General features: G+C 48.3%; 1 protein-coding gene across 2 annotated transcripts in view; it reads right to left on the bottom strand.

Annotated features, from left to right (window-relative positions):
* slc49a3 (solute carrier family 49 member 3) overlaps positions 1-22,921 on the bottom strand; it is a 73,484-nt gene that overhangs the window by 8,541 nt on the left and 42,022 nt on the right. The window contains exons 7-10 of one of the 2 annotated variants that reach the window (XM_078413078.1): positions 16,358-16,510; positions 12,378-12,535; positions 8,815-8,924; positions 6,144-6,192 (exon numbers count right to left, since the gene is read on the bottom strand). In XM_078413078.1, coding sequence (XP_078269204.1) covers positions 6,185-6,192; positions 8,815-8,924; positions 12,378-12,535; positions 16,358-16,510 — 429 coding nt within the window. In that variant the 3' untranslated portion in view covers positions 6,144-6,184. Of the gene's footprint in view, positions 1-6,143; positions 6,193-8,814; positions 8,925-12,377; positions 12,536-16,357; positions 16,511-22,921 lie in introns of those variants that run through there. The other variant, XM_078413071.1, reaches the window with a different exon arrangement.

The raw sequence follows: 22,921 nt of genomic DNA, 5'->3' as shown, positions 1-22,921 counted from the left end.
GCCCACCCAAAAGAACTGAGTGATCTCCTGGGAGAGGCGAAAAACCGGATAAAAAACCCAGGCCAATATGGGAAAAAATCCGGAAAATTCCTCTCCGACCCCAAGCTAGGCGATCGAAACTAGTCCGGGAGATCACACAGGTCTTACTCCTTACTATCCCCACACAATCCCCACACACTACTTCCCAAGCAACACAGCTTGGTGCTGCTTGCTGCTGCTGCTACTGCTTGCTGATTCCTGCTGCTGCTGCTGATTGCTGCTGCTGCTGCTGATTGCTGCTGCTGCTGCTGATTGCTGCTGCTGCTACTGCTGATTGCTGCATGTTAGAGGCAGGAAACATGTTCCCAATGTTTGGGGAGTCCAGAACTAGGGGCCACAGTTTAAGAATAAGGGGTAGACCATTTAGAACTGAGATGAGGAAAAACTTTTTCAGTCAGAGTTGTGAATCTGTGGAATCTCTGCCTCAGAAGGCAGTGGAGGCCAATTCTCTGAATGCATTCAAGAGAGAGCTAGATAGAGCTCTTAAGGATAGCGGAATCAGGGGTTATGGGGAGAAGGCAGGAACGGGGTACTGATTGAGAATGATCAGCCATGATCACATTGAATGGCGGTGCTGGCTCGAAGGGCCGAATGGCCTCCTATTGTCTATTGTCTATGACTCGAGTGTAGCTGGAACATGTTGGCCGGTGTGGGCAAGTTGGGTTGAAGGGCCTGTTTCCACACTGCATCACAATGACTCTAGTGTCGCTGGGACATGTTGGCCAGTGTGGGTGACTTGGGCTGAAGGGCCTGTTTCCACACTGTATGGCTCTATAACTGAGAACTGCCAGCTTGTAGCTGATGCTTCACTGCTGCAAGTCACGCTGAACGATGGCAGACAGAGTTTATTCTTCCCATGTGCAAGTGATGCAATTTACGGGTCAAATAAGGGCCAGACATACACAAAGAATGCTGGTGCTTGGAGAGGTGTCCCAAGCTGAAACGTCACACACCTGTGTTCCTCACAGACGCTGCCTGACACGCTGAGTTACTGCAATGGTTTTTTGTGGTGCTGGGAGTGTTTCGAAACAGAGGGACTTTCCTGTACAAGGCCAAAGTTTGCTGAAGGTGGGAACACACACAGATCGGGTGGTGAAGGTGGCAGACATGATATCAGGCTAATGTTGTGCCTCCAGAGCTGCAGGGAAAAGCCTAGGCACTAGAGACCAGTGAGCCTGACATTTGTAGTGGGCAAGTTACTGGTGAGGATTCTGAGGAATAGGATGTATATGCATTTGGATAGACAGGGGCTGATTAGAGATAGGATGGGAGATTGTGTGTCCCCAATCCGATTGAGTTTTTTGAAGAGGTAACCAAAGAGGTTGACAAGGGCAAAGCCACAGACATCAGACATAAAAAGCTGGTAAAGGAAAAGGAAGTCCTTCTCTCCAGAAATGCTGTTTGACCTGCTGAGTTACTCCAGCTTTTTGTGTCTATCTTTGGTTTAAACCAGCATCTGCAGTTCCTTCCTCCACACCATAGATGTTTTCTATATGGACCAACAAGCTCTGCCCCGGCTCCTGCACTCAGTGCCCTGACTGATGAAAGCAAGCCTGCCATACACCTTCATCCCCACCCTGTCTACATGTCACTACACTCAGGCAGCGACATACGTGCGACCTCCGTCTCGCTGTATAACACTCTCCCAGGCTCTATCATTGTACATGCATTTATGCATATTATGTGATGTGATTGCCTTTCACACAATCAAAAGCTTTTCACTGCTTCCTGATACACGTGACAATAATAAATCTAAACCTAATTCACTGTTAAATTCCATCTGCCATTCCAAGGTCAACTTGCCCAGTTTGTCTGGATCCTGTTGTAATCTTAAACCTCTCCATTGCCCAGCACACCACTGTGGAAGCTGCGGTCTGGCCAAGCTGGCCAAGCTGGCCATCCGTGAGTCACGACCAGGCAGAAGAGGGCTCTGCCCGAGCCGGCCGGCTGCCTGCCCTTTTTCCGGGGTCACGTCCGTGCCCGGGTGGTGTTGGAGAGGGACCACGCGCTGTCCACAGGCACCCTGGGGGATTTCCGGGACCGCTGGGCACCGCGGGGGGGTGGTGTGTCCTGGACTAGGAGAGTAACATAGTTGTATCGTAGTTCATTTAGTATATTTGTGTGTCTTGTATTATGGCGGTGTTTGTTTGGTTTTATTGTTTTGTAATATTTTTTAATAATTTAATAAATGTTTGGGAAAAAAACAGTGGAAACTGCAGCATGACAAAGTTAAACAGCTGTACAGCACAACAACCTTTCAGCATTGGGGCTGGAATGTATATTGTAAATAACTGCGGTCCCAGCACCGAGCTTTGTGGCACCCCACTAGTGACTGCCTGCGATTCTGAAAAGGACCCGCATGCTTATATGTGTGTCAAGAGGTTAGTGGTGCGAGGGAAAGAAAGAAGCAGAGAAATAAAGGTAGAGACAGACAATGTCTGTATGAAGAAGGCCCTTCATATGGTAGACACAAAATGCTGGAGTAACTCAGCGGGTCACGCAGCATCTCGGGAGAGGAGAGTCTGAAGGGTCTGGACCCGAAACGTCACCCATTCCTTCTCTCCAGAGATGCTGCCTGTCCCGCTGAGTTACTCCAGCACTTTGTGCCAACCATTAGGCATTCATTGCCGCACATTGATGTTCCTGATCGGCATTCCTTGATGCTCTTGATATTGAAAATTAAATAATTAAAGGATTAAATAGCACGTAGGTTTACTTGTATTAATGTTGTTGCATTGGAAAATTAATGTTTTGAGAACGTATTGTTATTGATAAAAAAATTAGAAAGTGCTCACAATTTCAAGGGTGAAAATGTGTCAAAGTTGCCTGCTGTGAATGGAGTTTCAGAGTAGTGCAGTAACTGGGACCATGCTACTGTCCTTGTGCACAAGTAAAGAAGGCGTGGCTGGAACATGAAGGCAAGTCGTCAGAGTCCAGTTGATCGGGGACGACACCACTAATGTTGATGTCATCCACAAACGTGTGTGTTGGTGGCGTGAGCCACAGGGTGTTGCCTGTGACTAGTGCCCTGGTATAAATCCAGATGCCGCTGGCTGGCAATTTTTGTGAAAAAGGGAGGTGAGTGCGTGAGCCTCCCCCTGCCAGTACATCACCTCTGCATCATCAAGACTCTCGCAGTGCCTCCTCGTGGCAACACATGGTCACTGGGGCCACGTTCAGTCCCCGGCTAAACTGCGTGGGGATCTCGGAGGAACTCTGGCCCCCAGAGATGCGACGTGCGGGCCCGTCCTGACGTCCATCAACCAGGTCCCAACGATGGGTTAAATAGCACCCCGCCCGCTGCCTTGTGGGTAAGGTTCAGGAGAGCCAAAGGCACTGGAGCTGGAGACCCTAGAGACGGCCGGCTGACCCCTCGTGTGTCCGCCTTCCGGCAACTCCTGCAACCGAGTAGGCCCAGACGTAGCAGTTCCTCTGGAAACAGCCTACCAGGTGGAGAGGGCAATGCAGATGCTGGGCAAGTTTGTGTTCCCATTTACTTGCCCAGGCTCAGCGGCCAAATCAAATGGAGAGGACACTTCATCCTTGCTGGGCACAGTGAGATGTAACCACGGATGAAAAATCCCCCTCTCCAAGCAGGACAACGCCAATCCTCACCATCACCTCCCGCAGACGGACGCATGCCAGTACATCCACAAACATACCAACCACATTGACATTGTCAATAAACGTGACAAACAGCAGTGGCCCCAACAAGGATCCTCATGCACACCAGTGGTCACAGATCTGCACCTGGTAACAACCTCCACTGCCACCCTCGCCAGGTCCTATCCCACCAAGCCCATTCCCTAACCCTAGCCCATCCAGGATCCCATGTGATCTGTCTGTACGGAGTTTGTACGTTCTCCCCGTGACCTGCGTGGGTTTTCTCCGAGATCTTCGGTTTCCTCCCACACTCCAAAGACTTTGTACGTTAATTGGCTTAGTAAATGTAAAAATAGTCCCTAGTGGGTGTAGGATAGTGTTAATGTGCGGGGATCGCCGGTCAGTGCAGATCCGGTGGGCCGAAGGGCCTGTTTCTGCGCTGTATCTCTAAACTAAACTAGCCTCCATGCAGGACCTTGTCAAAAGCCTTGCTAAAGTCTGGCTACCACACTGCCCTTATCAATTGTCAGGGAAGGTTTACACGGTCTGTTTCAGCTTGATCGCCCTGACGCGGAGGGCCTGGCCGCCGGCTGCAGGAGTCAAGATCGTCCCATCAACGGAAGGATCGGGGGAAGAAAGGAAGAGATTGAAGGAAGGAAAAGGGAAGAGATTGAACTTTTTTTCACCTTCCATCACTCTGAGGAATGTGGAGGAGTCACTGCGGTGGATGTTCATGTTAAAATGTATTTTGTGTGTCCTGTTACTTTTTATTGCTATGACTGTATGGCAAACAAGGTTCCTCGTATGTTGCAAAACATACTTGGCTAATAAAGTATGATTGTGACGCTGACTATCTATGATCACTTTCCAAGTGCATGTAAAGCTCCTCCCTCAGAATCCCCCACCCCCATTGATGTTGGGCTCACTGGGCTGACATTCCCAATACTGTCCTTGCTGCCCTTCTTAAATGAAGATACAGTATTAGCCACCTTACTGTGCCTGCTTCATGGCTAAAGATGAAGCAAATACCTCTGCCAGCTCCTCCACAATTTCATTCCTCGCTTCCTACATTGTCCTAGGAAGCAGGATCGGTACTTGGTTGGCACAGTCAGGATGGGTCAAAGGGCCAGGTTCCATAGATGGACACAAAAAGCTGGAGTAACTCAGCAGGTCAGGCAGCATCTCTGGAGAGAAGGAACAGGTAATGTTTCAGGTGGAGACCCTTCTTCAGACTGAGAGTCAGGGGAGAGGGAAATGAGAGATATAGACGGTGATGTAGAGAGACATAAAACAAATGAATGAAAGATATGCAAAAAAGTAACGATGATAAAGGAAACAGGCCATTCATTGTTAGCTGTTTGCTAGGTGAGATCAAGAAGCTGGTACGACTTGGGTGGGGGAGGGATGGAGAGAGAGGGGTTACTTGAAATTAGAGAAATCAATATTCATACAATCGGGTTGTAAGCTGTCCAAGTGAAATGAGATGCTGTTGGCCTCACTCTGACAATGTAGGAGACCGAAAGCTCAGTGTGGGAATGGGAAGGAGAATTAAAGTGTTTGGCAACCGGGAGATCAGGTAGGTTCACGCGGGCTGAGCGAAGGTGTTCAGTGAAACGATGGCCTAGTCTGCGTTTGGTCTCGCCGATGTATAAGAGTGCACATCTTGAACAATGGATACAGTAGTTGAGGTTGGAGGAGGTGCAAGTGAACCTCTGCCCCACCTGAAAGGACTGTCAGGGTCCCTGGGTGGAGGTGAGCGGGGTATAGGGGCCGGTGTTGCATCTCCTGTGGTTGCAGGGGAAGGTACCTGGAGTGGGGGTGGTTTGGGTCGGAAGGAATGAGTTAACCAGTCAAGGTTCTATATCTTGACTGTTACATTTGCACTCTTTAATTTACAATCTGCTTTCTGTGAAAGACCCAGCCCAATAGAACATAGAACAGTACAGCCCACAGAGTCTGTGCTGAACATGATGCCAAGTTCAACTAATCTCTTCCTGCACGTCGGTACGGGGGGGCGGGCGGGGAGAGGCCAGGCAGCAGCCCAATTGTTTTTTATTTAAAAAAATGGACACAGCAGTAGAGTTCGTGCCTTACAGCGAATGCAGCGCCGGAGACCCGGGTTCCTTCCCCACTACGGGTGCTGTCTGTCGGAGTTTGTACGTTCTCCCCATGACTTGCGTGGGTTTTCTCCGAGATCTTGTTTCCTCCCACTCCAAAGACATACAGGTTTGTAGGCTAATTGGCTTGGTAAATGTAAAAATTGTCCCTAATGGGTATAGGATAGTGTTAGCGTGCGGGGATCGCTGGTCGGCACGGACCCGGTGGGCCGAAGGGCCTGTTTCCACGCACTATCTCTAAACTAGACGTGATCCATATCCCTCCATTCCCAACATATCTATGTGCCTATCTAAAGCCTCTATCATACCTGCCTCCATCGCTATCTCTGGCAGCACTTTCCTGGCTTCATGTTCAGCACAGACATCGTGGGCCGAATGGCCTGTTCCGTGCTGTAATTTTCTATGTTCTCCAGTTTATGTTTTCCCTAGAACACTGGAGGTTGAGGGGAGAACTGATGGAAGTATATACAATTATGAGAGGCATAAATTGTGTAGACAGTCAGAACATTTTCCCCAGGGTGAAATGTCAACAAGGGCATAGCTTTAAGGTAAGAGTGGCAAAGTTTAAATGAGATATGTGGGGCAATTATTTTTTTTACACATAAACAAATAAGTGGCCGGACGGCACTGCCATGGGTGGTTTTGGAGGCAGATATGATAGAGGTGGTTAAAAAACTTTCAGATCAGTGCATGGATATGCAGGGAATGGAGAGATATGGTGGAGGAAGGTGAGACTAGCTTTTCTAGGAATCAGATTGGGTACAGACATTGTGGGCCGAAGGGCCTGTTCCTGTATTGTATTGTTCTGTGTATGTTTACACCAATTTTTGTGTCATTTGTCACTTCAGAAGCCAAGCAACTGCATTGTCATCCAAATCGTTAATGGTTAAGATGGACGACAAAAAACAGTTGACCCATCACAGGCCTCCAACCTGAAAAACATCCGTCCACTCCCACCCTCTGATTCCTTCCACCAATTTTGAATATAGAACAAGCTGCCAGAGCAGTGGTTGAGGGGCAATATTAGCCACCTCCAGTCTGCATCCCAGGTGGCCCCAGAAATCGTGGATGCATTGGTGATAATTTTCCAATGTTCTCTTGACTCTGGATCAGTTCCTGTGGACTGGAGGGTAGCCAATGTAACCCCACTTTTTAAGAAAGGAGGGAGAGAGAAAATTATAGACCAGTTAGCCTTACATCGGTAGTGGGGAAGATGCTGGAGTTGATTGTTAAAGATGTTAATGCAGCGCATTTGGAAAGCGGTGACAGGATCGGTCAAAGTCAGCATGGATTTATGACGGGGAAATCATGCTTGACTAATCTTCTGGAATTTTCTGAGGATGTAACAAGTAGAATGGATAAGGGAGAGCCAGTGCATGTGGTGTATCTGGACTTTCAAAAAGCCTTTGACAAGGTCCCACACAAGACATTAGTGTGTAAAATCAGAGCACACGGTATTGGGGTACGGTATTAACATGGATAGAGAACGGGCGGTCACGGTGGCGCAGCGGTAGAGTTGCTGCCTTACAGCGAATGCAGCGTCAGAGACTCAGGTTCCATCCTGACTACGGGTGCCGTCTGTACGGAGTTTGTATATTCTCCCCGTGACCTGCGTGGGTTTTCTCCGAGATCTTCGGTTTCCTCCCACACTCCAAAGACGTACAGGTTTGTAGGTTAATTGGCCGGGCAAATGTAAAAATTGTCCCTAGTGTGTGTAGGATAGTGTTAATCTGCGGGGATCGCTGGGCTGCGCGGACCCAGTGGGCCGAAGGGCCTGTTTCCGCGCTGTATCTCTAAATCTAAATCTAAATCTAGAACTGGTTGGCAGTCGGATTAACGGATCCTTTTCAGAATGGCAGGCAGTGACTAGGGGGGTGCCGTAAGGCCGTAATATATATTTACAATATATATTAACAATTTAGACAAATGAATTAAATATAACATCACCAAGTTTGCGGATGACACAAAACTGTGCGGCAGTGTGAGCTGAGAGGAGGATGCTATGAGGCTGCAGGGTGACTTGGACTGGTTGGGTGAGTGGGCAGGTGCATGGCAGATGCAGTATAATGTGGATAAATGTGAGGTTATCCACTTTGGTGGCAAGAACAAGACAGATTATTATCTGAATGGGGTCAGATTTGGAAAAGGGGAGGTGCAACGAGACCAGGGTGTCCTTGTACATCAGTCACAGAAAAAAGCATGCAGGTACAGCAGGCAGTGAAGAAAGCTAATGGCATGTTGGCCTTCATAGCGAGAGGATTTGAGTACAGGAGCAAGGAGGTCCTACTGCAGTTGTACAGGGCCCCGATGAGACCACACCTGGAGTATTGTGTGCAGTTTTGGTCTCCTAATTTGAGGAAGGACATTCTTGCAGCGGAGGTTCACCAGGTTAATTCCCAGGATGGTGGGACTGACATATGATGAAAGAATGGAATGACTGGGCTTGTATTCACTGGAATTTAGAAGGATGAGAGGGGATCTTAGAGAAACATATAAAATTCTTAAGGGATTAGACAGGCTAGATGCAGGAAAAATGTTCCCGATGTTGGGGGAGTCCAGAGCCAGGGGTCACAGTTTAAGAATAAGGGGTAGGCCATTTAGGACTGAGAGTTGTGAATCTGTGGAATTCTCTGCCACAGAAGGCAGTGGAGGCCAATTCACTGGATGTTTTCAAGAGAGAGTTAGGGCTTATTCTTAGGGCTAATGGAATCAAGGGATATGGGGAGAAAGCAGGAACGGGGAACTGATTTTGGATGATCAGCCATGATCATATTGAATGGCGGTGCTGGCTGGAAGGGCCAAATGGCCTATTCCTGCACCTATTTTCAATGTTTCCATGTTTCTGGAAATTCTCCTGCGGCTAAAAAGACTCAGTGAAGTTTTATTGAAAAGGACCTTGCCGGCGATCGCAGTTCCTTTTGCGCTGAATGGAAACCCCAGTCCATCCTGACTTTACCGCAAGCTCTCTTATTTAGCCACCAAACAAACTGCAATCTGCACGACTCACAGCAAATTATCTTTGTATTCTTGAGCAAAAGGCAGAAGGTGCACGAACCTGTCCAGTCGAGCGTTGCTCCCACTCCAACCTGACACGCTGAACCGTCGCTCGTCAGTGGCTGCGCCAACGACGGCAAAAAGAAAATAAATAGAGCTCCCTGAAGCTGCCTATACAAGGGAAAGCAGACAGAGGTTAGACCATGCTCGCCACTGCAGTTACACACTTGTTTACTCATGGAAAAGGGCAGAGAAGCATTTGAAAATTATAGTCTCCATCGCATAACCCAGCCCAGCACACTGCCATTAATTGGCAGGGACTGGACCAAGCAGACACTTAACTGAAACGTGGACTCAGCATCAAATCTCTGTTATTTTTGGAATTTGGACAGTAACTATAACTAAAAATCTCATTATATATATATGTGTGTATGTTCCCGAAATATAGCTAAAACAGTACAGGATAGCGCAACAATTTTAGGGCCACCTTACTCACCATTCGCCTGCGGTGTGCAGTATCAAGTTTCGTTCAAATTGTTGCACTCTCTTGCACCGTTTTGGCTGTATTTCGGGAACATACATACATATATATACACAAGATGAGATCGCCATTTTGATCTAATACTTTCATGTTCATCTATCTATATACTAAAACTTTTGTTTGTTTGTTTGTTTGTTCCTGAACTACAGCCAAACGGTACACGATAGCGTGATAATTTTAGGCCCGCCTTCCTTTGGTGCTAGTGGAAGACGTTTCATTGAAATCGGTGATATATTTTTTTAAGTTATTCACATTTTAAAGTTTAAATTTATTTCCGAGGGAGGGGGGGAGGGAGGGAAGGAGGGAGGATAAGGGGGATGGAGTGGGGGGAGGGGAAGGGAGGGGGAAGGGGAGGGGACGAGGGATGGGGAGGGAGAGAGGAGGGGAGGGGTGGTGAGGGGGGGAGTGGGGGAGGGATGGGGGTGCTGTACCAATGCTGGAGAGGTTTGGGCCCAACGGGTCCATTTGGGCACTGGTAAGTGGCTTTCGCTGTCAACGAGCCCATCGAGGGGAGAGGGCATGGGGGCCGAATGGAGGGGAGGGGAGAGGGGGGGGGAGAGTGGGGGGGAGAGAGAGTGGGGGGAGAGAGAGTGGGGGGAGAGAGAGTGGGGGGAGAGAGAGTGGGGGGAGAGAGAGTGGGGGGAGAGAGAGTGGGGGGAGAGAGAGTGGGGGGAGAGAGAGTGGGGGGAGAGAGAGTGGGGGGAGAGAGAGTGGGGGGAGAGAGAGTGGGGGGAGAGAGAGTGGGTGGAGAGAGAGTGGGGGGGGGAGTGGGGGGGGGAGAGTGGGGGGGGGAGAGTGGGGGGGGAGAGTGGGGGGGGAGAGTGGGGGGGAGAGTGGGGGGGGAGAGTGGGGGGGGAGAGTGGGGAGGAGAGTGGAGGGGAGAGCGAGGGGAGGGGAGAGCGAGGGGAGGGGAGAGCGAGGGGAGGGGAGAGCGAGGGGAGGGGAGAGCGAGGGGAGGGGAGAGCGAGGGGAGGGGAGAGGGGGAGTTGGGGGGAGGGAGGGGGGAGTGGGGGGAGGGGAGGGGGGAGTGGGGAGGGGGAGTGGGGGGAGGGGAAGTGGAGTGGGGGAAGGGGGAGTGGGGGGAGGGGAAGTGGAGTGGGGGGAGGGGAGGGGGGAGTGGGGGGAGGGGAGGGGGAGTGGGGGGAAGGAGTGGGGAGAGGGGGGGAGGAAGTGGGGGGAGGGGGGAGTGGAGGGGATGGGGGAGTGGGGGGAGGGAGTGAGGGGAGGGGGGAGTGGGGGGAGGGGAGAAGGGAGTGGGGAGGGGAGGAGGGAGTGGGGGGAAGGGGGAGTGGGGGGAAGGGAGAGTGGGGGGGGGAGGGGAGGGGAGTGCCGGGAGGGGCGAGTGGGGGTGGGGGGAGTTGAGGGGCGAGTGGGAGTGGGGGCAGGGATGGGGGGAGTGGGGATAAGGCGGATTGAGTGGGGGGGGGTTAGGGTGCTAGACCAATACAGGAGAGGCTTTGGTTCCACGGCTCGCTCTGGCTGCAGCGCTGGCGCCACAGGGCCGAGGTCAGTGACACCCTCTCCCCTTCCCTGTCCCCCCTTACAAGGAATGGGCCCGACGGGTCCACATGGTCTCGTATATTACTAAAAATCTCATCTCGTATACTTATTTGCACTGTCTGCTGTGGCTTGACCACAAATACGTGTTCAAGTACACCTTGAAGGGGAGTGATCAAGCAGTTTTTGGAGTTAACAGGGATGACGAAATTACACAATACTTGACCAGCGTCACAACGGGAACCCAACGGCTCATCTCATCTGCAATAAAATGCTGAATAACAATTACCTTTCCCGTAAGAAGCTACTTGGGGGCTTGATAACTGGAACAATGTAGTTGGAAGATCTTCCTTTTCCCTGCAAACTACCCTCCACATGAGGTTTAATTAAAACGTAGGATATCCAAACACAGACAAGTGGGATTAGCTGAGTTAGGTATCTTGGTCAGCAGGGATGAGATTGGCTGAAGGGCTTGTATCCATGCTCTATAACTCTATGAACCTAAGATGCGGCACTAGAAATGAAGATTGGTCATTTCACGTGAAATTCATTAAGGCTCTGGCCAAAAGGGAATCATTTAAAAGGTTGCAGGGCAAAGTAAAAATCAAAATGAAAACTCAAATACTGCACATGCTGCTCATCTGCAATAAAAGAGAAATTGGTGGAAGGTTGGCATGGATGTGGTGGGCCGAAGGGCCTCTCTTTGCAGTGGACAACCGTGGCTCTGACACCAGTTAATTGGCCAAACATGATATCCCTTTCACAAATATGTTGACTTTGCCTGGTTACGTTGATTTTGTTAAGGTCAGGCAGTACACAGGAGAATTGGGTCTCGGACCCGAAACACTGGGTAGCTGCTGTTTCAGCCATCAGCTGTTTCCAGCATTTCAAAACAAATGGCGCGCTGGGACAGATGTCCATTAGAGACAAGAGTATTTCATTGTCATATGTACAGATGCTCCTCGACTTACGAAGCTTCCACTTACGGTATTTCCACTTTACGATGGTGCAAACGCGATACACATTCAGTAGAAACCGTACTCGAATTTCCTCCCACACTCCAAAGACGTGCAGGTTTGTAGGTTAATTGGCTTGGTAAATGTAAAAAAATTGTCCCTTAGTGGGTGTGGGATAGTGTTAATGTGCGGGGATCGCTGGTCGGCGCGGACCCAGTGGGCCGAAGGACCTTTTCCGCGCTGTATCTCTGAACTAAAAACTAAACTGACCTCCTGAGCTGAGGTCCCGACCTCCTGAGCTGAGGTCCTGACCTCCCAGCTACCTCATTGGAGACCTTCGGACTATCTTTAATCAGACTTTACTGGACTTTATTTTGCACTAGACATAATTCCCCTTATCCTGTGGACAGCTTGATTGCAATCACCTGTAGGCTTTCCACTGACTGGATAGCACGCAACAAAAGCTCTTCACTGCACCTCAGAACACATCACAATAAACTAAACTAAAACTAGACTAAAGGAAGTGGAAGGAATTGAATTATAAGTCCAGTGCCATTTCCAATCACCTTGTTGAGAGAGGAAGTCAGAGAGAGGATGCCTAATCCAAATGTAGATAGAATGATTAATTACCCAGAGACAAAGATGAGTCCAGTGGATGTCCCTTCCCCTACAGGATACGAGCATTCCACGCCGAGCTCCATGCCCACCGGATAGATGGAAAAGCCAAACAGCCCAAACAGTGAGCACACCAGGGCCAGGAGGAAAGGCTGACCGCTCAACCGCGATACCTGAAAGCACAGAACATTAACACGGTGACATTCCCCGCACGCTGATACCATTTCACCAGAATTACTACGTCTCTATACTGACAAAGAGCAATCTAACTCATCTCTTCAGCCACAGATAAGCCCATATCTGGGAGCTCACTATCTACTTCCTGTTCCGTCCCAGGCACACATATCTGCATGTGAACCATACAACTAGGGTTGCCAACTGTCCCATATTAGCCAGGACATCCCATATTTTGGGCTAAATTAGTTTTTCCTGTATGGGACTGCCCTTGTCCCATATTATGCCTGGGGGCGCTGTAGGCCCGGACACTGTAGATTTGGACAGTGTAAGTCCGGAGGCCCGGACAGTTTTGATCCCGGAGGCCCAGGCGCCGCCTCACAGAGGTTGCTTAGCAACCCACCTTCCGGCTCGGGCGGCCTCCATTGGTGGAGCAGGAGCACGTGGCCACTGGCTGGGTGAGGTCACGTGGGGCGGTGACGTCACCTTGTCCCTTATTTGGGAGTGAGATAGTTGGCAACCCTAACCGGGACATCCCGTACATTCTCTGTAAAGGAGAACAGGGGATTTAAGAGTTAAGGTGTATGTGACCAAATGCTACATGAAGATGAACTGTCACTAAATTAAAATGCATACCTCAGATGCCGGCAAGTCTACCTCTGTGTAGATGCTGGCTTGAGATTGCAGAAGGGGTGTTGTAATCTTACAAAGGACAGGAAACGGATACAAAGAAAGAGCACCGAGTAGACTTGAGCCTCTTAACAATCACCACAAGGTTGAGCCCCAGGAAGATGTGTTTATGTTAATAGACTGAGCCTCGTTACAATCACTCTAAAGTTGAGCACCAGGAAGATGTGTTTATGTTAATATACTGAATTAATGACCTCGAACAATGGCCAGTGATAGTGGGTGATGATTCATTGAACTCCTATCCTCTTGCAAGACCACCTGTGTGGGGTGTCTGGTTCTGTTATCACTTCTAAAAACCCATTGTATTTAGTGTATAAAAAGGTTGCTGAAACACTCTGTAAGTGAGTGGGGTCTTCGAGTGGCTGCTAGTATGCGAGCATACTAGGAAGGGCAGCATCACCCTGATCTACAAGCAGAAGGGGGAGATGAATGACATAAGGAATTGGAGACTCATCACATTGTTAAATGTAGACTACAAGATCCTGTCTAAGGCCATCGCCAACCGGGTCAAGTCTGCTCTGGGACAGGTGATCCACCCGGACCAAACCTGTGCTGTACCTGGCAGGAAAATCTCAGACAGCCTGGTGCTGCTGAGAGACACCATTGCCTACGTGCAGGACAGACGGGTGGATGCCTGCCTGGTCAGCTTGGACCAGGAGAAGGCCTTCGACAGGATATCGCACACGTACATGAGGGACGTGCTCTCCAAAATGGGCTTTGGGGAGGGAATCAGGAAGTGGATACAACTGCTCTACACCGATATCTGTAGTGCAGTCCAAATTAATGGGTGGGAATCAGACAGCTTCCCCGTCAGGTCTGGAGTCAGGCAGGGTTGCCCTCTCTCCCCTGTCTTGTTCGTCTGTTGCATTGAACCCTTTGCCGAATCCATCAGGAAGGATGCAAGCATAAGAGGAGTGACATTGCCAGGCAGTGGGGGCACTCAGGTCAAGGCCTCCCTGTACATGGACGATGTCGCCGTCTTCTGCTCGGATCCAGGGTCGGTCCGCAGACTGATCAACGTCTGCGACCAGTTTGAATTGGCCACGGGGGCCAAGGTAAACCGCAGGAAGAGCGAGGCCATGCTCTTTGGCAACTGGCCCGACCGATCTTCCATCCCCTTCACCATCAAGCCTGACTTCCTGAAGGTGCTGGGGATCTGGTTCAGGAAGGCTGAGGCATGTAACAAAAATTGGCTGGAGCGGATAGCCAAGGTGGGGAAGAAGCTGGAGCTGTGGAAGCAGCGCTCCCTCTCCATCACGGGGAAAAACCTGGTCATCAGGTGTGAGGTGCTCTCGGGGCTGCTGTACTTGGCGCAAGTGTGGCCCGTCCCTCCCTCCCACGCCAAGGGGATCACCCGGGCCGTCTTCCGCTTCATCTGGGGGTCGGCGATGGACCGGGTGCGACGAGCCACAATGCACAAGTCGGCAGACAACGGGGGTAAAAGCGTGCCCAACGTCGCCCTCATCCTGATGGCCACCTTCGTGTGTGGCTGCATCAGGCGGAGCATAGAGCCAAGGCACGTGGGCACCAAATGCCACTACCTGCTGAGGTTCTACCTGTCCCCGGTGTTGCGAAGGATGGGCCTGGCGCAGATGCCACGCAATGTGTCAGTCAGCTGGACATTGCCGAACCACCTGTCGTTTGTGGAAAGGTTCTTCTGGACCAACACCTTTGACCACAAGTCCATCGGGCAGTGGTCAGCACGGAACGTCCTGCAGGCACTGCAGGGGATGACTCCATGGATCCTGTGGCGTGGTTCTCAGAGCAGACTGCCCAGCTTGTCTGGCAAAATGCCTCATCGCCAGAACTCACCAACAAGCACCAAGACCTGGCTTGGCTGGCGGTGAGGGGAGCCCTCTCAGTCAGATCATTCCTGCACCGCCAGAACCTCACTACCAGCGCACGCTGCCTCCGGGACGGCTGCTATGGAGAGGAGACGGTGGCCCACCTCTTCACAGAGTGTGGATTTGCCAAGAGAGTCTGGAGAGTTCTGCAGGGGTCCCTGTCACGATTCATTCCGAGCAGCTCCGTCACAGAGGACTCTGTGATCTACGGACTGTTCCCAGGGACGCATTCCGAGACTGACATCGGGTGCTGCTGGAAGGTCATCAACTCGGTGAAAGACGCTCTTTGGTCTGCCCGAGCTTTGTTGGCCTCCCAGCGGAGCGAGCTGTCCGTCAAGGAATGTTGCCGACTGGCTTGCTGTAGACTGCAGGAGTACGTGCTGAGGGACGCACTGAAGCTTGGTGCAGCCAACGCCAAGGCCAAGGCCCTGTGGGGGAGGACCACAGTCTAGGGTCCTTTCGCTGCTGGACATGGGGGGGCAGGGTGTGGTGGAGAGAGACGCCCCTCCAAATAAGGGATACTGGGTAAGTGTATGTAAATGTCTAAATGAATGCCTATATCGAATGTAACCTCCCGAAATGTCAGATGGGCTTGTTTAAAAATATGTTTTGTGAATGATATTTATTATTTGAATAAAGTATTTCTTTTGATATAAAAAAAAAAAAATAAAAAAAAATACTAGTTGCAGCTCTCCCACTCCCGCTGGCGTAATAAAGACTCTAATGTTTTACCACTTTATGGTATTGTTGTCTGTCTATTAGAATTGAACTTTAACAGCTCACTAATCCAATACATTAAACAAAAGATGGCATCATTTTAAGGTCTCTGTAGTACTGATTCTTTGCATGCCTGGAGTTTCCTGATGTTGCTTCATTTGTTGGTCTGACCTGAAAGAGTTAATGGCTATTAACTTTGCATGATCTCTCTTTTTCTTTCTCTCTTTTTCTCTCTTTTTCTTTCTCTCTTTTTCTCTCTCTCTCTCTCTCTCTCTTTCTTTTTCTCTTTTTCTCTTTTTCTCTTTTTCTCTTTTTCTCTTTTTCTCTTTTTCTCTTTTTCTCTTTTTCTCTTTTTCTCTTTTTCTCTCTCTCTCTCTCTCTCTCTCTCTCTCTCTCTCTCTCTCTCTCTCTCTCTCTCTCTCTCTCTCTCTCTCTCTCTCTCTCTCTCTCTCTCTCTCTCTCTCTCTCTCTCTCTCTCTCTCTCTGTCTCTCTCTCTCTCTCTCTCTCTCTCTCTCTCTCTCTCTCTGTTGTTGTTAGCAATGCACTAGAGACAGTGATGGTTTACTTACCAGTGCAAACCCAATGCAAGCTAGAGCAGCGATACAGAAATTAATCTTGGTGGTTTCCATAAAATTCCTCGTCCTATCCACGTATATACCGACCACGAATGCACCCAAGATCCCAAACACAATAAACAAGGCTCCACAGACCCCCGCAAAACTCTGTAATAAAGAAGGGAAGGCATTATACACACCACACCACAACCACACTACATGACAACCACGTGTGTTTGTAACTCTGTTAGTCGTCAGAGCACCTGTAATGCACCCGTGATCTATCTCAGCTCAGCTTTTGGCCATCGCTACTGCCCACTCAAACCCCACATCACAAATACAATGACTGCCTCAGACCACACTTACGGTAGCTGCCACACAGACTGTATTCAGGGGCTGAGAGGTGGTTGGGATATGTGAGGGAACCGTTGCTTCATCACTCCCTCCCCTTTGTACATCTATCTATATATTTTTTTAAATCTCATCTTATAACAACTACAGCACGGAAACAGGCCCATTCGGCCCTACCAGTCCACGCCGACCACTCTCTCTGACCTAGTCTCATCTACCTGCTCTCAGACCATAACCCTCTAATCCCCTCTTATCCATATACCTATCCAATTTACTCTTAAATAATAAAATCGAGCCTGCCTCCACCACTTCCACCGGAAGCCCATTCCATACAGCCACCACCCTCTGAGTAAAGAAGTTACCCCTCATGTTACCCCTAAACCTTTGTCCCTCAATTCTGAAGCTATGTCCCCTTGTTGGAATCTTCCCCACTCTCAAAGGGAAAAGCCTACCCACGTCAACTCTGTCCGTCCCTCTTAACATTTTAAAAACCTCTATCAAGTCCCCCCTCAACCTTCTACGCTCCAAAGAATAAAGACCCAACCTGTTCAACCTCTCTCTGTAGCTTCAGTGCTGAAACACAGGCAACATTCTAGTAAATCTCCTCTGTACCCTCTCCATTTTGTCGACATCCTTCCTATAATTTGGCGACCAGACCTGCACACCATACTCCAGATTCGGCCTCACCAATGCCCTGTACAATTTTAACATTACATCCCAACTTCTATATTCGATGCTCTGATTTATAAAGGCAAGCATACCAAACGCCTTCTTCACCACCCTATCCACATGAGATTCCACCTTCAGGGAACAGTGCACAGTTATTCCCAGATCCCTCTGTTCCACTGCATTCCTCAATTCCCTACCATTTACCCTGTACGTCCTATTTTGATTTGTCCTACCAAAATGCAGCACCTCACACTTATCAGCATTAAACTCCATCTGCCATCTTTCAGCCCACCCTTCCAAAAGGCCCAAGTCCCTCTGAGGACTTTGAAACTCTACTTCATTATTAACTACACCACCTATCTTAGTATCATCTGCATATTTACTAATCCAATTTGCCACACCATCATCCAGGTCATTAATGTAAATGACAAACAACAGTGGACCCAACACAGATCCTTGGGGTACTCCACTAGACACTGGCCTCCAACCTGACATACAATTGTCAACCATTACCCTCTGGTATCTCCCATTCAGCCATTGTTGAATCCATCTTGCAACCTCACTATTAATACCCAACGATTTAACCTTCTTAATCAACCTTCCATGTGGAACCTTGTCAAATGCCTTACTGAAGTCCATACAGACAACATCCACAGCCATGCCCTTATCAATTTCCCTGGTAACCTCTTCAAAAAATTCAAGAAGATTAGTCAAACATGACCTTCCAGGCACAAATCCATGTTGACTGTTTCTAATCAGGCCTTGTTTATCCAAATAATTATATATATTGTCCCTAAGTATCTTTTCCATTAATTTTCCCACCACAGACGTCAAACTAACAGGTCTATAATTGCTAAGTTTACTTTTAGAACCTTTTTTAAACAAAGGCACAACATGCGCAATGCGCCAATCTTCCGGCACCATCCCCGTTTCTAATGACGTTTGAAATATTTCCGTCATAGCCCCTGCTATTTCTGCACTAACTTCCCTCAATGTCCTAGGGAATATCCTATCAGGACCTGGAGACTTATCCACTTTTATATTTTTCAAAAGTGTCCGTACCTCCTCTTCTTTAATCCTCATAATTTCCATTACTACTCTACTTGTTTCGCTTACAAAAGTGAGCATAATTCCATTATGTGAGCATAATTCAATATCCTTCTCCTCGGTGAATACCGAAGAAAAGAAATTGTTTAATATCTCCCCCATTTCTTCCGGCTCAGCACATAGCTGTCCACTCTGACTCTCTAATGGGCCAATTTTATCCCTCGCTATCCTTTTGCTATTGACATATCTGTAGAACCCCTTGGGGTTTACTTTTACATTACTTGCCAAAGCAACCTCATATCTTTTTTTCGCTTTTCTAATTTCCTTCTTAAGATTCCTTTTACATTCTTTATATTCCTCAAGAACCTCATTTACTCCCTGCCGCTTATATTTATTGTATATCTCCCTCTTTTTCCGAACCGTGTCCAATTTCTCTGGAAAACCACAGCTCTTTCAAATTATTATTCTTTCCTTTCCACCGAACAGGGACATAAAGACTGTACTCTCAAAATTTCACCTTTAAATATCCTCCATTTCTCTATTATATCCTTTTCATAAAACAAAAAGTTCCATTTCACTCCTTTTAAATCCTTTCTCATCTCCTCAAAATTAGCCTTTCTCCAATCCAAAATCTCAACCCTTGGTCCAGATTTGACCTTCTCCATAATTATATTGAAACTAATGGCATTGTGATCACTAGACCCAAAGTGCTCCTCAACACATACCTCCGTCACCTGACCCGTCTCATTTCCCAACAGGAGGTCCAACACTGCCCCTTCTCTGGTAGGTACCTCTACGTATTGCTGCAAAAAACTATCCTGCACACATTTTACAAACTCCAAACCATCCAGTCCTTTAACAGAATGTGATTCCCAGTCTATGTACGGAAAATTGAAATCACCCACAATCACTACTTTGTGCTTACTACTAATATCTGCTATCTCCTTACATATTTGCTCTTCCAATTCTCGTTCCCTATTTGGCGGTCTATAATACACCCCTATAAGTGTTGCTAAACCTTTCTCATTTCTGAGTTCCTCCCAAACAGCCTCCCTAATCGAGCCTTCTAGTCTGTCCTGCCAAAGCACTGCTGTGATATCCTCCCTGACAAGCAATGCAACACCCCCACCTCTTGCCCCTCCGATTCTATCACATCTGAAACAATGAAATCCTGGAATATTTAATTGCCAATCGCAACCTTCCTGCAACCATGTTTCACTGATCGCCACAACATCATACTTTCAGATGTCAATCCAGGCTCTAAGCTCATCCACCTTTCTTACAATGCTCCTAGCATTAAAATATACACATTTAAGGGACCCATCATTTCTTATTCTCAGTTTATTTCTTTTCACTTCTTTCTCTCCTACATATTGGGTCTGAGTGTTTCCCTTTTCTGCCTCCTGCCTCACACACTGCCTATTAGCTATCTGTGTTTGAGTCCCTCCCCCCAACCGTACTAGTTTAAAGTCTCCGCAATTACCTTAGCAAATCTCCCCGCCAGGATATTGGTTCCTCTCAGGTTCAGATGCAACCCGTCCTTTTTGTACAGGTCATACTTCCCCCAGAAGAGGTCCCAATGATCCAGAAACTTGAATCCCTGCTCCCTGCACCAGTTCCTCAGATCTTGTGTGTGTATATATATATATAAATGTATATATATACTAGACCAAGTGGGCCCGTTGGGCCCGTCCTCGTAGGGTTTCCATTGCGACCTAGGGAAATTACGTTTTTTCTTTAAAATAAATTGTCTGTTAAAAAAAACAAAAAACAATCTCAGTGGGGGGAGGTGGGGGAGAGGAGGAGGGGGGGGGGGCGGAGAGGAGGGGGCCCTCACCCCCTCCACTCGCCCCACCCCCATTCTCACTGTCCCCCTCCCCTCCCACCCTCACTCTTCCCTCCCCCACTGTCACCCTTCCCTCCCCCACTGTGGTTTACCGTTGTGGCTGCAGGTCCACATGTTATACATATATCTGCATGAGTTGTGGGGGAGGGGAGGGGCAGCGCGAGCTCATCTCACAGGGGCATTGTGGCGTCACATGCTGAAGACCTTCAATAAATCAGTTAGAAATAAAATGTTTTAACTTTAAAACCTCTGTAATTTAAAATATATACGACCAAATTAAATGAAAATATCATTTTCGACCAGCGTTCAGCGTGGTGATTAAGGCGGTGCAAAAATTAGATAGATATATATATATGTGTGTGTGTGTGTGTGTTCCTGAAATACAGCCAAAACGGTACACGATAGCGCAACAATTTTAGGCCCACCTTACTCACCATTCGCCTGCGGTGTGCAGTATCAAGTTTCGTTCAAAATGTTGCGCTATCGTGTACTATTGTGGCTGTATTTCGGACACATACCCCATAAAATAAGCATTGCCATTTTGATCTAATGCTTCCGTGTTCAATGTTGTCAATAAACGCGTGCTTCATTGAACGATGACTCCTGATGTAAATGCTCAAATTATCTTCAAGTTAAAGTTTGGCCACTCAATAATATTAAAATTGTGTGTCTTTTTTTCCCATCAACCGCTGTCACAACAGGAACACGGGTCGTCTAGTATTCTTTATAAAGAACGCTCACTGGGCTTTGAGTTCTCAGAATAGGGAGAATTATGGAGCCAAATATGGGGGGGGTGGGCAGGTAGGTTTCACCATGCCCCACTGGAAGGTGCGGGGAGACCACAGCGTACAGGGTGCTCTGTCAACACACAGAGTGGGTCCCTCTGTCCACAACAATGGCCAGCACTGTGGCAGCAGGGTGCAGCACTGCGGAACTGATCCAACCATTCCTCACCGGCACTCTCCACAGCAGGCTCCTTTGCAAAATCGTTAGGGGGGTAGAGAGATAGGGTCTTTTACCCAGAGTAGGGGATTCAACAACCGGAGATCATAGGTTTAAGGTGAGAGGGGAAAGATTTAATAGGAATCTGAGGGGCAACCTTTTTCACACAAAGGGTGGTGGGTTAGTGGAATGAGCTGCCAGAGAAAGTAGTTAACATAGAAACATAGAAAATAGGTGCAGGAGGAGGCCATTTGGCCCTTCGAGCCAGCACCGCCATTCATTGTGATCATGGCTGATCATCCACAATCAGTAACCTGTGCCTGCCTTCTCCCCATATCGCTTGATTTCGCTAGCCCCTAGAGTTCTATCTAACTCTCTTTTAAATTCATCCAGTGAATTGGCCTCCACTGCCTTCTGTAGCAGAGAATTCCACAAATTCACAAATGAATGTGAAAAAGTTTCTTCTCGCCTCAGTTTTAAATGTCCTCCCCTTTATTCTTAGACTGTGGCCCCTGGTTCTGGACTCCCCCAACATTGGGACCATTTTTCCTGCATCTAGCTTGTCCAGTCCTTTTATAATTTTATGCGCCACTATAAGATTCCCTCTCATAGAAAATAGGTGCAGGAGGAGGCCATTCGGCCCTTCGAGCCAGCACCAGCACTCTTGTCCTTCTAAACTCCAGTGAATACATGCCCAGTCTTTCAAATCTTTCCTCGTATGACAGTCCCGCCATCCCGGGGATTGAGGCAGGTACAACAATAACATTTAAATGATTAAAGGGATATTGGCCAAACGAGGGCAAGTCGAACTAGTGTAGATGGGGCATCTTGTTAGGCATGGACAAGTTGAGCCGAAGGGCCTGTTTCCATGCTGTATGACTGTAACTCAATGAGCCAAGACCAGCATAAACCCACACTTTGTCCCTAGCACAGCAGTGCTGTCAGTAAAAGTTATTTTGCTCTTAATTGTTTACTGTATGTCGTGTTGTTACTTGCGAGCAAAGCACCAAGGCACATTCACTTACTAACGTGAGTGACCAAAAAAGTGAAAAATTGCGGAATACATCTCTTCTAATTCTGAAAGCATTACAGCTATATTGTTTTGTACCGTATATATGATTTATATATGTTGTAGTTTATCAAGTGAAATTTTTGTTATGCTGACAATGTTTGTTTAGGGTCAGAGGTCAAATATTTCTGGCACGTGTGTGACACACATGGTCACACACGTGACTAAGAATGGCCTGTATGCATACATACTTGGCTAATAAAATGTATTCAATTCAATACCATGCAGTTAGTTATATATTTCCCACAACGTTGGGCCCTTCAAGTCTTTGCAGCTTTCAAACGACATCAGTCCCATTCTCCCACTTAATTCCCAGCAGCCTGTACCCTCTCATCTGTCCACAACAGTACCCAAATCTCCTGCCACCCATCTACATTGGGACCACTTTACAGTCTTTAACACACATCAATAGCCACAGGATGGTACCAAGAGACAGCTCCCTGTTTTCTCAGTACTGACGCTGTGTGGAGAATCCTTCTTTGAAAGTGTCGGCCCCATCCCCTTACATCAGTCTGAAGAAGCGTCTCAACCTGAAACATCACCCATTACTACTCTCCAGAGATGCTGCCTGAGCCGCTGAGTTACTCCAGCACTCTGTGTTCATGTTCTCCACAGATGCTGCCTGAGCCGCTGAGTTACTCCAGCACTCTGTGTC

This window comes from Rhinoraja longicauda, chromosome 1, assembly GCF_053455715.1.
Source record: "Rhinoraja longicauda isolate Sanriku21f chromosome 1, sRhiLon1.1, whole genome shotgun sequence".
Taxonomy (NCBI): domain Eukaryota; kingdom Metazoa; phylum Chordata; class Chondrichthyes; order Rajiformes; family Arhynchobatidae; genus Rhinoraja; species Rhinoraja longicauda.
This window is presented reverse-complemented; position numbering and strand designations above follow the sequence as displayed.